Source organism: Prionailurus bengalensis, chromosome A2 (assembly GCF_016509475.1).
Source record: "Prionailurus bengalensis isolate Pbe53 chromosome A2, Fcat_Pben_1.1_paternal_pri, whole genome shotgun sequence".
In the NCBI taxonomy this organism is placed as follows: domain Eukaryota; kingdom Metazoa; phylum Chordata; class Mammalia; order Carnivora; family Felidae; genus Prionailurus; species Prionailurus bengalensis.
Window position 1 is genome coordinate 38,949,026 of NC_057348.1, and position 16,166 is coordinate 38,965,191.

Sequence of the window (16,166 nt, forward strand, 5' to 3'; positions counted from 1 at the left end):
TTGATCTTATATGTGTGACATCACACACATTTATTGAGAACCCACTATATATAGGGCATCCTGCTAGTCTAAGCTGCGGTAGAAAATACAGAAGTCAATCAAGTCATGGTTAGCCAAGGCATTTATAGTCTGGTAAGAGCAAACAAGAGTTACTGTAATTAACACTTATTACGCACCACCGGTGTGCACACCAGGTGCTACCCTCTTTGTAAATGGATCACATTTAACGGTATCTTCCTCACAACAAGACTTTGAAGCTCAGAGTTTTAAAGAAGGCAAGGGACTTGGCTAAGGATGCACACTAGTAATCTGTGGGACTTGGATATGAACCGCGGTACATCTAACTAACTCCCAGTCTATTTTCATTCCTGCAGTTATGACTCTCTCCCACGAGAGATTAATATGAATGCTATCCTTTAATAATCAAACATCCATTGGATGTAGACTCTGGCTCATGTTTTCTAAGAGTTAGGATAGGGGTTAAGTCAAGCAAACCTTCTCTAACTTGGTGTTCAACGCACCCATTGGCAGATGACTAGCCAAGGTCAGATGAAGGCCTGTGCCTGGACAAGAGTCATCAGCCAAATTCATTCCCATGACCATTGGACCCATGGCTTTGACTGTATCTGTCATCAGCCAGTTCCTCCGAACAGTCTAGATTCCCATTACCACTCACACTGTCTACATGTGCAGCAAAGAAGTGACATCATTGATTTGGCGGTGAAATCCCAACTTTTCTATCTAAAGCAAACAGAATTTTGGAAGGAAGAGTTTGGTTATAAGCAAAAGGCACAGAAAAATCTCATAGAGCTGTTTTGCTTTGAGATCCAGGAACTTAAGTCCATCCCTAAGAAACTATTTTAAAGTCTTCTCGGATGCTTCCTAGAAACAGTAAAAGGAAAATAAGTTGATTCTGGCAATAAAATGTTCATAGCTTTTCCTTAAGTATTAATCTACTGAACAAATGTTGAGAATGAAAGCAGCAGTCATATAAACGCTGAGATTTATATATTTTCTTTGCTGCTTCTGCTATTTGATCCTGGGCAAATGACTAAACCAAATCTCAAACCCCAAAGAAAAGTATATTGAACCATACAAAAAAGTAGGAAACACAGAGAAATCTAAATGATAAAAGACGAATATCTCTTCCTTTGTGTCCTTTTCTGGAAAAAACTCTCCCCATTTGGGGTTATAGAACCATTTCACTTTCATTTTCTCATATACAAACTGGATTTCATCACTGAAGACCCTCAGAATTCAGTTGGTCCACCGTCCCATTCTGTAAATGGGAACATGTGAGATTCCATGAGGTGAAGTGACTTATCCAATGTCGTGTGTGCATTAGGGCAAATAAGGTTATTATTTCAACTAAGTGGGAATGGTGTTGACCTAGGAATGAAAAGATCTGGATTCTCCTTTCCACGCAGCCATTAGTGAGACTTTCTGTATCAAATAAAAGTATTAGATTAGGTGCTTTTGAAAATTCCTTCCCTCCCTGAAGGTGCCATAATTCCGTGAACGTGAACATCAGTTGTTCTTGATTGTTTTTCTTTCTAGAAACTCAATAACTTTCTTTGCAGTTACGATAAAGAGGCAATATATACAAAGTTTTATGAGTTCAGGCTCTGACCCCAATCCCAGCCCTCACATGTCCGTGTAGGGAAAGCCTGAACAAATTAACCTGTCTGCCTCATCTGCAAAATGAAGCCTGTCACAGTATCTGCTACATATGGTCCCCATAATGATTAAATGCAGTAACACATGTCAGGTATTCAACACAGTGCATGGCACATAGTAACAACTCAGTAAACAGAGGTCGCCATAATACCACCATAAAGGAACTAGATATGACGTCTTCGTGTGAGTTCTAAGAAAGGCACCTCTTCCTCAGGGCAGAAGCACCCCAAGTACTAAGGTCCACATCAAGACAGGATCTCATTCTCTATGGCTATGTGCCTGGCTTTAAAAACAAAACAACAGGGGCGCCCGGACGGCTCAGTTGGTTAAGCCTCAGATTGATCGCCACTCAGGTCACAATCTCACAGGTGTGAGACTGGACTCTTCGCTAAGCAGGAAATCTGGTTTCCAAGCAGGAAATCTGCTTGGTATTCTATCTCTCTCTCTCTCTGCCCCTCCCTGGCTCCTGCGCCTGCCTGCTCAATCAATCAATCAATCAATCAATCGACGTTTAAAAACACACACCCAAAACAACAACAACAAAACCAATTTCCCAAACTCCCTTCCTGCTGGGGGATGGCAGCCAACACTGTGTTGGTGTTTGCTGTAACAAAGGAGTTCTGAAATGCTCTTCAGACAGGGCCTACTTGGATGGCAGGAACACTTTCCAACTGCCCTTTCCCTTTTTTTTTTTTTCCCAGCCTGGAATGCAGAAGCAATGGCTGGAGAGTCAGCACCTTACTGATCATACGGGAAGGACTAAAAGACTTTCAGAAATTCAGTCCTTGAGCCAATAATGGAACGCCAGCAACCATTGACTTCTGGACTTCTTGTTCAGAAACTCATGTCCATATTTAAGCTACCCTTATCAAAACACACTTCCTAACCAAAATATCCTCCAAAATCTATTTTTCTCTGCTGTCAACAGATATTTGCAGACTTCCTGGTCAGCTGCCTACTTGCTCCTGGCCACTTAGGGGTCCTAAGTCTTTGGCCATCACTTAGATTTTCGCAAAAGGTCCAAACTGTCCTTGAGGTCCTTTCTACTCAGTGTGGTGTGTGGACCAGGAACACAGCATCACCTAGCAACGTGTTGGACACGCAGAATCTTTGGTTCCATCCCAGACCTACTGAGTCATAATCTGCATTTTAACCGCATCCCAGGGATATCTGTGTACATTAAAGTCTGAGGCTCCGGACTAGACTTTCAGGGTCTATTCTGTCCTTCCTCTTAATTAAGCACTACTGCCAAAAGAATCTTCCTGAAGCACAGTTCTAACAATGTCACTCTCCTTGGAAAACTTCAGGGCACCTCACTGCTTACAGATGAAATTTTTGACTCCTTAGCCTGACACTCAAGGCTTTCTATGATCTTATGTCTTCCTGGAAATGTCCATCAAAGTGCCTGCCATGTCCATAGTAGGTGGGCAATAAATAATGTTCTGCATAAAAGAAAAGTGAGTGTACCTGAGAAACAACATATTTCTCAATTCTGGCTGTACTACGCTAGGCATTTGGGATAGACTAGTACAAAAAACAGACATGGTCCCTTGCCTTCATGGAGCTTAGAGACTGGCTGGAAGGATAGAATTTTAAAACACGAATAAAACTATGCAATGATAAATGATAAGCGCTAGATAAAAAAATAAAATAAAATAAATGATCAGGCAGTGATACAGAGTAAGGTGGCCTGGTCAGAAGGATGGCCCCAAAGAGTGGGGTGGGGTGGGGGGCAGCCTGCTGGACCAGGCTGGGGGACGGCGCGAGCAAAGCCTTGAGAGAATTTCAGGATCGGAAGATCGGCTGCCCTTTCAGGCTCACCCAGAAAACAGACTCCCTGGGGGCTATGGGGTGCACCTTCCAGGTCACTTAAGAGAAAACGCTGAATTTCTTTTCCCTCACATATGTCTTCACTGGGACCACGGGTTAGGCCGAGAGCACGGTTCGCTGCAGAGTCGCGGGGAGTCCAGCCCTGGAAATTAGACCTAGAGATACTCGAATCCGCCACTTACTGGCTCGCAACTCCCTTGAGCCCTAAGCTTCTGCTCCCTCAGGTACTAAGTGAGGTTAAGAAAAGAAGCAACTTTGCAGTCACTGTGAACGTCAGGTTGATAACGCTTGAAAAGCTGCCCAGAACACTGCCACCCACATCGGTGCTCACCTGAACGTCGGCGGCTACATGATTACGACGGTGACGATCACTACTGTTAATCATTAGCTAGTGGGCAGAAGGCTCTACCCACAGATTCCTGCCCGCCCCCCCTCCCCCCAGGCCTCCCGACCCTGCCATCCCTAGCCACCTCCCCCCTGCGCACGGCCACCGTGACCCCAGCGCGGGCGCCAGACGCCGCCGCCGGACCCCCGTTACCTGGGGCCAAACGCGACTTGTCGCCACCTTGCGTCCTGGGCCCTGCCTCCCTCCCGGCCGCCTCCCGGCCCCGCGGCTGCCCGCGGCGGCGCCCCCCAGCCCAGCCCGGCCCGGGCGGCGCGGGCTGCCTCGGCGGGGCTGGCGGCGGCGGCCACGCTGCGCGCTCCGGCGGAGGGGAGGGGGCTCCGCGGCGGCGGCAGCGGCGGCGGCAGCAGCGGCAGCGGCGGCGGCGGCGGCGGCGGCGGCGGCGGCGGCGGGCCCGGCGGGGGGCAGAGCCAAAAGGCGCGGCGGCGGCGGAGGAGGAGAAGGAGGAGGATGCGGGGGGCTGCGGGCGGCGGCACGGCCCTGTCCGCAGTGAAGCCCGCGGCGCCCAAGGTGCAGGGAGTGGCCGTCGCCTCCTGCGCGCATCATTCCTGAGATGGCGGCGGCGCGGCGGCGGCTCGGAGAGCCCGGGAGGGGCCAGCCGGCCGCGGGCTGAGCCCCGCCGGCCGGGGAGCTCGCCCCGGGGCCCGCGCGGCGGCGGAGCCGGGGCCGGGCGGGCCTGGGGAGCGGCGAGGCCGGGAGCGGCCCCGGAGCGGAGCTCACGGCCTGGGGAGGCCGCGATGGCGAACGCTAGCGAGCCGGGCGGCGGCGGCGGCGGCGGCGAGGCGGCCGCCCTGGGCCTCAAGCTGGCCACGCTGAGCCTGCTGCTGTGCGTGAGCCTGGCGGGCAACGTGCTGTTCGCGCTGCTCATCGTGCGGGAGCGCAGCCTGCACCGCGCCCCGTACTACCTGCTGCTCGACCTGTGCCTGGCCGACGGGCTGCGCGCGCTCGCCTGCCTCCCGGCCGTCATGCTGGCGGCGCGGCGTGCGGCGGCCGCGGCGGGGGCGCCGCCGGGCGCGCTGGGCTGCAAGCTGCTCGCCTTCCTGGCCGCGCTGTTCTGCTTCCACGCCGCCTTCCTGCTGCTCGGCGTGGGCGTCACCCGCTACCTGGCCATCGCGCACCACCGCTTCTACGCCGAGCGCCTGGCCGGCTGGCCGTGCGCCGCCATGCTGGTGTGCGCCGCCTGGGCGCTGGCGCTGGCCGCGGCCTTCCCGCCGGTGCTGGACGGCGGCGGCGGCGACGACGAGGACGCGCCGTGCGCCCTGGAGCAGCGGCCCGACGGCGCCCCGGGCGCGCTCGGCTTCCTGCTGCTGCTGGCCGTGGTCGTGGGCGCCACGCACCTCGTCTACCTCCGCCTGCTCTTCTTCATCCACGACCGCCGCAAGATGCGGCCCGCGCGCCTCGTGCCCGCCGTCAGCCACGACTGGACCTTCCACGGCCCCGGCGCCACCGGCCAGGCGGCCGCCAACTGGACGGCGGGCTTCGGCCGCGGGCCCACGCCGCCCGCGCTCGTGGGCATCCGGCCGGCGGGGCCCGGCCGCGGCGCGCGCCGCCTCCTCGTGCTCGAGGAGTTCAAGACGGAGAAGAGGCTGTGCAAGATGTTCTACGCCGTCACGCTGCTCTTCCTGCTCCTCTGGGGGCCCTACGTCGTGGCCAGTTACCTGCGGGTCTTGGTGCGGCCCGGCGCCGTCCCCCAGGCCTACCTGACGGCCTCCGTGTGGCTCACCTTCGCCCAGGCCGGCATCAACCCTGTCGTGTGCTTCCTCTTCAACAGGGAGCTGAGGGACTGCTTCAGGGCCCAGTTCCCCTGCTGCCAGAGCCCCCAGACCACCCAGGCCACCCTCCCCTGCGATTTGAAAGGCATCGGCTTGTGAGGGGCTCTCCTGCCTCGTACGCCCCACCCGGCCTTTCCCTTTGGCTCGGACAGTGACGTCGTTTCTCTCTCTTATGCCCCCTTATTAATTTTCTAAGCTGCCTTCAAAATGACTCTCAAAGTGGTTAAGCACTTGGATTGTACAGACTACTTTTTTTTTGGTGGGGGGGGGGGAGGGATGGGTTTCGATGTTCCGGCCCCACCTCCAGCTCCGTGCATTTGTCCTACTAAGTATATTTTCATCCTGAACAATAGGCCTTGGAGTCTTTGTACTGGTACTGACGTCTTTTATTCCATGTGTTCCTTTTTTTTTTTTTTTTTTAAATAAAGCCTACACTAATTTTCTTCATGCAACGTTTCCTAAAGACCTTGGCCAGTTTTCTACAGAAGCTATTTTTGACAACCTCAAGTGGCATTACATTTCGCAGTGAAGTAGAGGAACCTAGGGGACTTCACAAGTTTGATTTCTTGAGGGTCTTCTGTGGGAAGCAGGAGAAAGGGGGGAGGGGAAATTGTCGTCAGTTCCCCCTTGAGTTGCCGGCCGTGGGGTCAGTTGTGCTGCTCTGGTTCTTTGAAAGCGTTGAAAACTTTGTTCAGTATCGGTAATGAATTTGAAGAGCAGAAATGGGAGCGTAAAGTAGCGAGGCAGTGTTTTTTCAGCAGTGACAAGTGACAAGATTTGTTTCCTACCTTACTTTGTACTACTAGAAAAATACACATCAGCGGCAACAACTGCTCTCTGTATTATACCAATCTTGAGTGGAAACATTTCTGTAAAATTGTAACTTTTAAAAAGAGTAAAAGTGTTTTGGTCAGTGATGGTGTGGAGAAAAAAAACCCAGTATTGCATGTTTTTGTACTGATTGTGGTTCACGGATTGGGAAGGCTCTGGGAAGCAGAGTCAGAACTAAGTCAGAATTGCTTAGGTATTTTTTGCCAATAAAAATGAAAATACGTTTATGGAAACAGCTTGTGCTTTGAGACGCCCAGTTTTATTCTGGTCTTATGAAACTAATTTCCACTTTGAAAACTGTTCTCCTTTTGTTCATGGTATCAATGAATGGAATATAATGATAACTCTACTTCTACAAGACAAAGCATTTCCTTAAAATGTTTGCTAGGTTAAGCTGTGCTGTTCATCTGATGGATATTTTAAATTAATAATGACAACCATACTTTTAAATATTTGGTAGACACACTGTAATCTTAAACGGAAAGACTAAATTCTGCAAGTACTGTATAATATTTTTTGCTTATAATGCTACATTTTTATTAATGTACCTTCCGTTTTGAGGATTTATATCTGTATTTCTCTTTGCATTATACAAATATACCAGTATTTTCATTCTGGAGTGGTTTCTTGTTGCTGTTGTTTGAGACTGTGACTGGTACTGATACACTTCTAAATACGGTATTCGTTCCATTATCCTGTGAGTGAATGGCTCTTGACCATCAGAATATCTAAGGCATTTGGAGTCTAGCTAAGATACAAGATAAAAAGATGCACATCTTTTCTTTAAAGGAACGCAGTAGTATATATTGCTTTAAAACTTTTTTTTTTAATTTTTTTTTTTAACGTTTTATTTATTTTTGAGACAGAGAGAGACAGAGCATGAACGGGGGAGGGGCAGAGAGAGAGGGAGACACAGAATCGGAAGCAGGCTCCAGGCTCTGAGCCATCAGCCCAGAGCCCGACGCGGGGCTCGAACTCACGGACCGCGAGATCGTGACCTGGCTGAAGTCGGATGCTTAACCGACTGCGCCACCCAGGCGCCCCTAAAACTTTTTTAAATAAACATACGGAAGACGAGTGTGAGCAAAGCAATCATTTTGATAAAAACAATAAATATGAGCACAGTAAATATGCTGAAATTTATTGTAGTTCATATTGTATATGAACTATTAAGTATTCAGTGCAAGAGGGATAAGTCATAATGAGGGTGTGGCCAATTTATCTCTGATAAACGGTCAGCAGTATTCTTTTTTGTCCGCAGAAGAGAGTCTGAAGATGGTCTCATAGTTGGAAAATACAAGTAACAATTACCTTCTTCCTCCCCAGGTCGTGAGACCAGGTAGATGTTAATTATCCGACAGCCACTTGCCAGAAATCTCAGCTAACCCAAAAACAGACAGGCCCAGGCTCTTCATCTAACCCTCCTCCGCCTCCCAGGGATCCAAGTTCAAAAGAACAGAAGTCACTAAGCCCATGTGATTTGTAGACTATTTAGCACCTGGCATGGAGCAAGGCCCAAACCATTTGACCCCTGAATATCTTCAGCCTTAGGCAGCAACCTGACTGTTGAGACAACCCGTTCAGACTGCTCTCTATATATGGATTTGAGTTCGTGGTTGTTTTTTAACAGGAAAATCCATAAACCCGTGATTCTCAAATTTTAATATACATAAGAATTACCTGAAGTGCTTGCATGGTCCAGAGATTATTAGGAGGGGTTGTGGTTGGATCCAAGAAAGAACATCTTTAAGAAGCACACCAGTTGGCTGGAGATATACCAACAGGCCTTTGTTCAAAGATTTACTTTATTATTTTATTTCTTAAAAAATGTATTTGTTTTGAGAGAGTGAGTGAGCAAACACGAGTCAGGGCGGGGCAGAGAGAGACAGGGAAAGAGAGCATTCCACACAGGCTCCGTGCTGTCAGTGCAGAGCCCAACCCGGGGATCGAACCCACGAACCGTGAGATCATTACCTGAGCCAAAATCATGCGTGGGACGCTTAAGTGACTGAGCCACCCTGGTGCCCCTCAGACAGAGATTCGCTTCAGATGGCATGTCTACACATTCGATTATGTGGTTCTGTTTTGTGCTTCATTCTGATTAGGTGGATGATTTCTAATGAGAGTTCAGGTGAAGAGTAATGAGAAATGACAGTCAACTGTAAAAGAAACAGAAGAACAAAGAGAGGCAGAGAAACGAGCTGTCTAGGGGAATGGTGTAGAGATGCAAAAAGCCCCTCACACCTCAGCTTTTTGGATCAATGAATCTATTAACATGTACTTTGATTGCTAATTAATAAAACATCATCAAGAAAAAGTTTAGTTGCGTTGCAGAATACTCATCAATTGCCGGACAGGTACAAAGTCTTTGGGGAAGACTTCTATTAAAATAGCACATTTGTTTATTTGGGAAGTTTATTTAGCATGTCTCCACCCCTCCCACTCTCCCGTGAGATAAACCGGTAATCACTGCACTTGAGGCAATGGAAAATAGATTTCATGTACATAGATCTTCATCTGAATGTCCTGGCATGGAACTGTTGGTTCAAAACTATGCATTTTTACATGTTTTGATATCCTATGTCTATAAGCTTTGCAGAAAAAGGGTATCTATTTACATTTCCACCTAACTGTTCCTTTTTTAAAAAAAGAAATATCTCAGGTGGGGAAGCATATAACAAGCCAATAAACAATGACAATAATCTATTTAGTATCCAGCCTTGACAAATCTTGTCATTTTTTGCCATATTTGTTTCCACTTTCCTTTTCTTTCTTGACTTTTTTTTTACTTTTCCTTCTTTCTTTGTCCCTCTTCTCTATTCCCTCTCTCCACTCTTCTCTCTCTCCCTTTCCTTTTTTCCTTTCTCTTTTTGAAAGATGTGAAACATGGCACAATTACTTTTGCCAAGTCTTGGATCTCACCACCACCCCCTACCTTCTCAAGTGCCTTGCCCACTAAAAGATAACAGGTGCTGGGTCCTAGGGCTGAGCTAGGGTTTCCTTTTCCAGAGAGATGGGGGTGGGGGGTGGGGGGGTGGGATCCAGTCTAACCTTTACCATCTTTCTAAGGCCTGCAGGATGGAATGCAAAGACATCCTCCCTTTGATGATGACCTTTGTATACGCTCTCCTTGGAAAACCTATGTCCCCTTCTCTGTCTGGGAATCTCTCACCAATCCCTCCAGAGCAGAGGCAATATTTGCAGTATTTAAGAACTGGGATGGCATAGGTGGAACTCACCTGTATACCCATACCTCTGGGTCCTGGTGAACATTGGGTTCGTGCTGGACCCAGATCCAAGACTCTGCAAGCCTTTCTTGGCCCAGCCACCCTCCTCCGGGCTCTCCTGGTGCACTGTGTTTACCTGTATGAATCCTCGTGTATGCCCGTGGCTCTCAGCTCCCTTAGCTCTCACCTCTGTCCTTTCCTTTCCCAGGCCCTGCCCTCCAGCCACTCCACAACCGCCATACCCTGAACAGATTGCAATGGGTCAAGCCTTTGCATGTATTGTTCCTTGTGTCTAAAGTCCTCATGCCCATTCCCCAATGCAACTGCTACTAAGCATTCAGATGTAAGGTGTGTATTCCTAGACATTAGGAGTGAACTAGCTGCCACGGGGGAGGGGAGGGGGGAAGACGGTTCTAGGGCAAACCCTGCAAAACGTTCCAGTCTCCAAACCTACTCTTTAGATCCGAGGGCCATGGTGGGTTGAGTAGCAAGTTTATGGTCTTACTGGCATTCTGAATTGTCTGTGTGCTGAGATATCTGGGGTTAGAAAGTGCAGTGGATGTAAAATACTGTTCTCCATTCACCTGGCAGATGTGTCATTCTGTGTCACCTGCCAAGGCCGCTGAGCTTCAGGACCCTCTCCATGAGGGGCAAAGGAGGTAATGGGAAACCGTCTCCACCCACTCACATTCTAGACCGAAATCAATAATATCCTTTGCATTGCTTTTTAGCTGCTTCTGGAGTGAACAGAAGTTAAAGCAAACTTAGTCTGAGTCGAAGGGGTTCTTTATGCCTTTTCCTCAACTTAGACAAGACCCTGGGGGTTCAACCCAGCCCAAGAATAGAGCTCCCTTGTCTTCACCCAGCCCTACCACTTCCTTTCTTTGGGGGTGTTTTTGGTGAGGATTTGGCATTGGGAGCCACAGCAGTCATGTTGCATCCATGAGAAGAGATACTGTCAACACAGTGAAGGTAACAGACCAGAAAGGCATCTATTTTAACAGAGGTGAGCTGCTTAACCAAACAAGCAACCTCATGGGATGCCTGCGTGGCTCAGCGGGTTAAATGTCTGACTCTTGGTTTCTGCTCAGGTCACGACTGCACAATCTGTGGGACTGAGCCCCACATTGGGCTCTGTGTTGACAGCTTGGAGCCTGCTTGGGATTTTGTCTCCCTCTCTCTCTGCCCCTCCCCTACTTAAACTCCCTCTCTCTCTCAAAATAAATAAACATTAAAAAAAAATCCCATAAGCAACCTCATACCTATAGACTCCTAGTCTTGAAATAGAAACTACTATTGCTTCAGGCACTAATAATGATGCTTTTTGAAGCAACAATTACCGGCAACAGTACTTAAAATATTCGATTCCCTTCACTCCTTTGACAGGAATACTTGATATCCTAGAACTGTATTTAAAACGTTAAAAAAAATTAGACTTATTTAATTCACTCACTCTTTCCAACTATCAGGTCATTCAGCCTGCTGTTGACTGTTGAATTAACCTGCCTTTGGAAAAATAGGAACTTTGACCTGATTTCTTAGAATGAAATAAACCTAGAAGATGAAAAAGACTACCTATTACCAGGCTAGTTTTGACCAGTGTATGTTTAAGATTTTGACATCATAAATCTAGTTACAGGAAAATGGAAAACCACTTGAATAAACCCATGGACAGTAATCAATTCGTATTGTAAGCTAATAAGCAGCCAGTTTCTGTGTGTTGGGCAGGGCAGGAGGAGACGGGGATATGGAAGGTCCCCGTATGCTAATGAGTTAGCAAGCTAATTGGAGACACCTAGCAAACGTGCCTCGAGCCACAAATCAAGTCAGAACATAATACATGCCCAAAGCAGGCCCTAGATAAGGCGCTTGGGGATAATGAGGAGATCAGACATCATCATCAATTGTCTGGGATCTCTGGTTACCCAAGTGAGGAAAGGAGGAAAAACCAGAAGACTGGAACAAAATTGTCCAGTTTTCCTCTTCCCCCTCCTCTTGGGTTCTTCTTACCTTCTGACTCCCACATTCTCCTCACCCCGGTGTCCATTTAAAAAAATAAAGTCCTCTAAGTGAAATGGAACCATGTAATTCTCTGCTCAACATTTTCTGTTCCAATTCTCTCCAAATATCCAAGCGCCAGTAAGGAATGTGGTCATTTTAATGGAGGAAATTTGTTATATAAAATCTTGCTTCAAGGAGAGCCCGCAAAGCCATTATTAATTAGACAAGTCAGAACTTAACAGAAATGAAACAGGTAGTCCTCAAGAAGACCACTCCACTTCCCTGCCAAAAGAAGAAAGAGTAGCAGGCTTTCACTACAGAAAAAGGCATTTTGTGCTTTTGGTCAAGGAAAAAGCAGGGGGAAAGCCTTAGTAGGTATTTAGTGCATCCTGTGTCCTGCATGCAGTCATCTAAGAGAAACAGACAGCTTTAAATTTGTTATCTGAAAGCCTCAAGTCTTGAAGTCACTTCAAATTACACGGTGAAAACATGCAAAAACATTTTAAGCTGCAATGTCAAGGCATAAATACAATTCTCTCATTTCTCTGTAACATCAAGGAGACAGGTACATTAAAGCTAATATTACTTGGCTTCTAGGAGGAATAATTTCGCCATTTATAAATAAAGATTTAAGTGACCAGTCTACTCTAGGTGGAGAACATATAAACTGTTGGCTAAGTACAGATGTAAAAATTTCCCTGATTGATTTCTACTACCTGAATGTGCCAATCTACAGAGCTTTCTAGGATATGCCAGGATATGATATGTGAGAGGAGCACATTGTTTTTTTGGTTAGGCCCTGTGTTGGAACCTGGTCAGGGCAATAAATGGTTTCATTTTCCTGAACTACAGACGTGCTGTAATTCCAAAAGGCTTTGGAAAATTATTAAAGTTTCGATGCTGACTTAATACATGCCATATTAGAATATTCTCCAGAGATCATGAAATGTAAAATGCATGTGGAGATGAAACTTTTCCATGTCTTCGTCACTTCACATTTTATTTTCTCCCCGCTTATTCCTCCATATATTTTCCCCAATGTGTTTCCTGAGCACTGACCAATTTGCATGGCAATGTGCTTAGTAGAAGAGGAAGAAGGAGACGAGACAGGGAGGAACCCCTGTCGCAGGTTCTCATCAGGGATAGCGACATAAAGAGTGTAACTGTACATTGTGTAATTCTTTCAACCCAGTCACGAGCAGTGTAATTTGCATATCTATCTTGAGGAATTATGGGATACCCAGAGCTATTTCTAGAATTTGATTTGCATAATTGTTCTAATCCTTTATGAGTATGGTGACATGTGGTCTGACAAAAGATTTCCTTTTAATTTCTAAGTTTCCTTATAAGTTTTAGAAAGGTATTAGAATTAAACACCTTTAGATATATATTTAATAACCTGCCTCTATTGAAAGGAACACAGTTATACAAAGGCATAATTAGTCTTCTGCTAATGGCATATTACTTTACTTTTTGCTACTTGAAAAAACAGCTTTGTTCACTGAAAGTTTGTCACTTAAAGTCTTTTTTTCTCTTCCCTTTATCTCGCGCTTCTTGGTGAGATTAAAATTCACTTAAACATCCTAAGAAAATTTACAGTCATAAAGGGCCTCAGAGACATTCCCTGTCTCCAAAATTTCTTAGTCCAGGGATAGAGGACATATTTGAATTAAGAGGAGTGGCACAGAGAAATGGATTTATGCATTTTCTTAGGTTTGGAAAATTAATATTCTCATGACCAAAATACATAAGTGAGTTCAGCCATTACTGGTTTGATGATTATTCTTCCATTTGATTATCAGGTTCTCATGAAGATATTATTTCAGGGCTGTGATAAAGAGGAAAACCCCAGTATGGATGTCTGAACACTGACTGCTCTCAAGCCTCAGACTCCCCTTTTCTTTTTGCCCTACAGCCGAGCTACCCAGCCCCAGCAGGCAGGAATTCTCAGGTTGGCCCTGCCTCCTGATCACAATGAAATCTACAAACAACCAAACTGCCTGCCTAGTGCCCCCTGGACTGATGTGCGCCTGCCCCACCCTTGCCAGCAAATCCCAGGAGTCATAAATCTTGTCACATCCTTTGGGGGTGTGTCACCACCAGTCCCCAAGTGCCCATCAGTTTTGGGTGGGGGGCTGATCCCACTCTCTGCAGGACAGACGCTAAATGAAAACACGGATGCTATGTTTTTCAAGGGCACAGAATGAAATCTGAAGTGTAATGAAATGATGCACTTTGGGAAAGAATGACTCCATTAGGATTGATTAGGGGAGAGGTGGAAGTGTTGGATAGAGACCCAAAATAAGAGTGGCCCAATTGTTTCTCTGGGGTTCTGGAGGCCTGCTTCAGGAGGTGATCCAGCGACTGGCTAGTGGGTCAGCTCCATTATCTTCCCCAAGTGCCTCCTACCCTCGGGGCTCAAAGTAGCCAGGTTAATTACTGAATCTCCCTGTTGGGGAGGAAGTGGAGCATGATGTCCTTTGAAGCAAGTGGGGCAGAGGACTGGTGCTCACATTCCACTGCTAAGATCTCAGTCATATGGCCACACCTAGCCAAAGGATACTGGTAAATGAAGTCTCTAGATGGCTAGATGAGTGGCCATGTGCCTAGCTAAAACTTTTGGGGGAAGGGGAAGGAGGCAGAGGAGAGGAATCAAGGGAGGAAGCAAGCAAGGAAGGAAGGAGGGGAGAAGAGAAGAGAACGTGAGAATAAAGGAATGAATTAGGGAAGACAGATGGAGTTTACCAGTCATGTCTTCAAGGATTTTCCCAAATCCTTCTCACCAAACCCAGGGAAATTAATAGAGAATACTAACATTTGCTATCCAAAGGACTATTGGCTGCAGACGACATTCAACTCCCCAGAACCCAATCACAACACTATAGTTGGCATATTCTCCTGTGAGTCTCTTACTTTGAGCAGCAATTATTTTCTTTTGAAATTTTATACAGGAGAAAATATTCTTTCGTATGTTCTTATGCCAGGCCTGAGATATTTTTCTCCTCCATTTTGAACTCCAACTTGGGATATGAAAAATGTATCTCAAGAGTAAATGGGTAGGGGCATAGGCTGATCAGTGAAAGGACCCTAGCAAGGTCCAAGCAGAGAGCTGCCCTCAAAAGAAAATGGACTGATATCATCAGTAACACACAAGACTGTGGCTCCCTTTCCCCTAAGAGGCCCTTTCTATCGAGGACAAGACTGATTTGCTTCAAGGCCACACAGGAAAGGCAGAGGTCCTGGGGTGAGAAGCAGTCAGGTAGGGCTGGCTTTGAGATGGGGACTGCTGAGAAGATACTGGATGATGAATACATGAGGCTGTCTTATACAATTTTGATTACTTTCATGTATAAATATTTCCATAATGAAAGGTTTTTGTTTTGCTTGGCTGAACCACACACACTGAAGCCCAGCCTCAGTCCTGCCTAATGGGAACAGGTCCGTACTCAGTCGCACTCAGAAAACTCAATTTGTGAAGCTTCTCAATAGCTATTCAAATCTCATTTAATAAAAAAAAAAAAAAACCCACAATTTTCTTCAACTTTTTCTTGTAAAGCTTTTGAATTTCTGCGACAAAAACACTTTTCATAAATTATATCACATTTTAATCAAGATGGTGAAATCTGGATTTGAACAATGTGGAAATTTGCTCAGAAGTCTACTCCAAAGATGTGAAATCTTTCATCTACTCTTGAGGTTATCTGAGCCTGTGGCCTTAAGCTTTAATGAGTGGCTTATTAAAAAATTTCTCCCTTGAAACAGTGAACTATACAGCTGACATACAATTGACACTTCTTTTTTAATATATACATATTTTTTACTTTAGAGAGAGAAAGAGAAAAAGAGAGCACGTGTGAACCCCCCGGGGGAGAGGGGCGGAGGGAGAAAGAGAGAAAATCTCAAGCAGGCTCCACACTCAGTGTGGAGCCTGACACGGGACTTGATCCCACAATCCTGGGATCATGACCTGAGCCAAAACCGAGAGTCAGACTTTTAACCAACTGAGCCACCCAGGCACCCCACAACTGGTATTTCTTTGGTTGGCTATTAAAATGTATCAAGTATTTACCTTTCCATTCCTTTGAATATAAATGGTAGTTTTCTATTTGTGTTTTTTAGTTTTTAGAATACCTATTTGGTAGAGCCCCCATTTGGGGGTTTAATTTTTTAATACTGTTGTTTCAAATTTTGTCTGATACTGAAACAAAATTGATATGAGCAGATACAAAGTATCTTCAGACGACACCAGTGGGTTTCGTAGGGGGACAATTTACCCCTACCTACTCATTTGGTAATGCCAGAGACATTTTGGGGTGTGACGGCTTAGGGGAACTACTGGCATCTAGTGGGCAGGAGACAGGGGTGCTGTTAAACAGCCTACAGAATATGGGACCGTGCCTCACAACAAAAACTGGCCTGGCTCCG

General features: G+C 46.5%; 2 protein-coding genes across 2 annotated transcripts in view; one reads left to right on the forward strand and one right to left on the reverse strand.

The window, feature by feature from the left end:
* EIF4E3 (eukaryotic translation initiation factor 4E family member 3) overlaps window positions 1–4,066 on the reverse strand; it is a 66,543-nt gene extending 62,477 nt beyond the window's left edge. Inside the window, exon 1 of the mRNA XM_043587935.1 lies at window positions 4,046–4,066. The gene's annotated coding sequence lies outside the window, so the exon portion shown is untranslated. The remainder of the gene's footprint in view (window positions 1–4,045) is intronic.
* A 505-nt stretch (window positions 4,067–4,571) lies between these two features.
* On the forward strand, window positions 4,572–7,132 carry GPR27 (G protein-coupled receptor 27). The gene has a single exon (XM_043587933.1). The coding sequence runs from the start codon at window positions 4,648–4,650 to the stop codon at window positions 5,779–5,781; it is 1,134 nt and encodes a 377-aa protein (XP_043443868.1). The 5' UTR covers window positions 4,572–4,647; the 3' UTR covers window positions 5,782–7,132.
* Window positions 7,133–16,166: the final 9,034 nt, after the last annotated feature.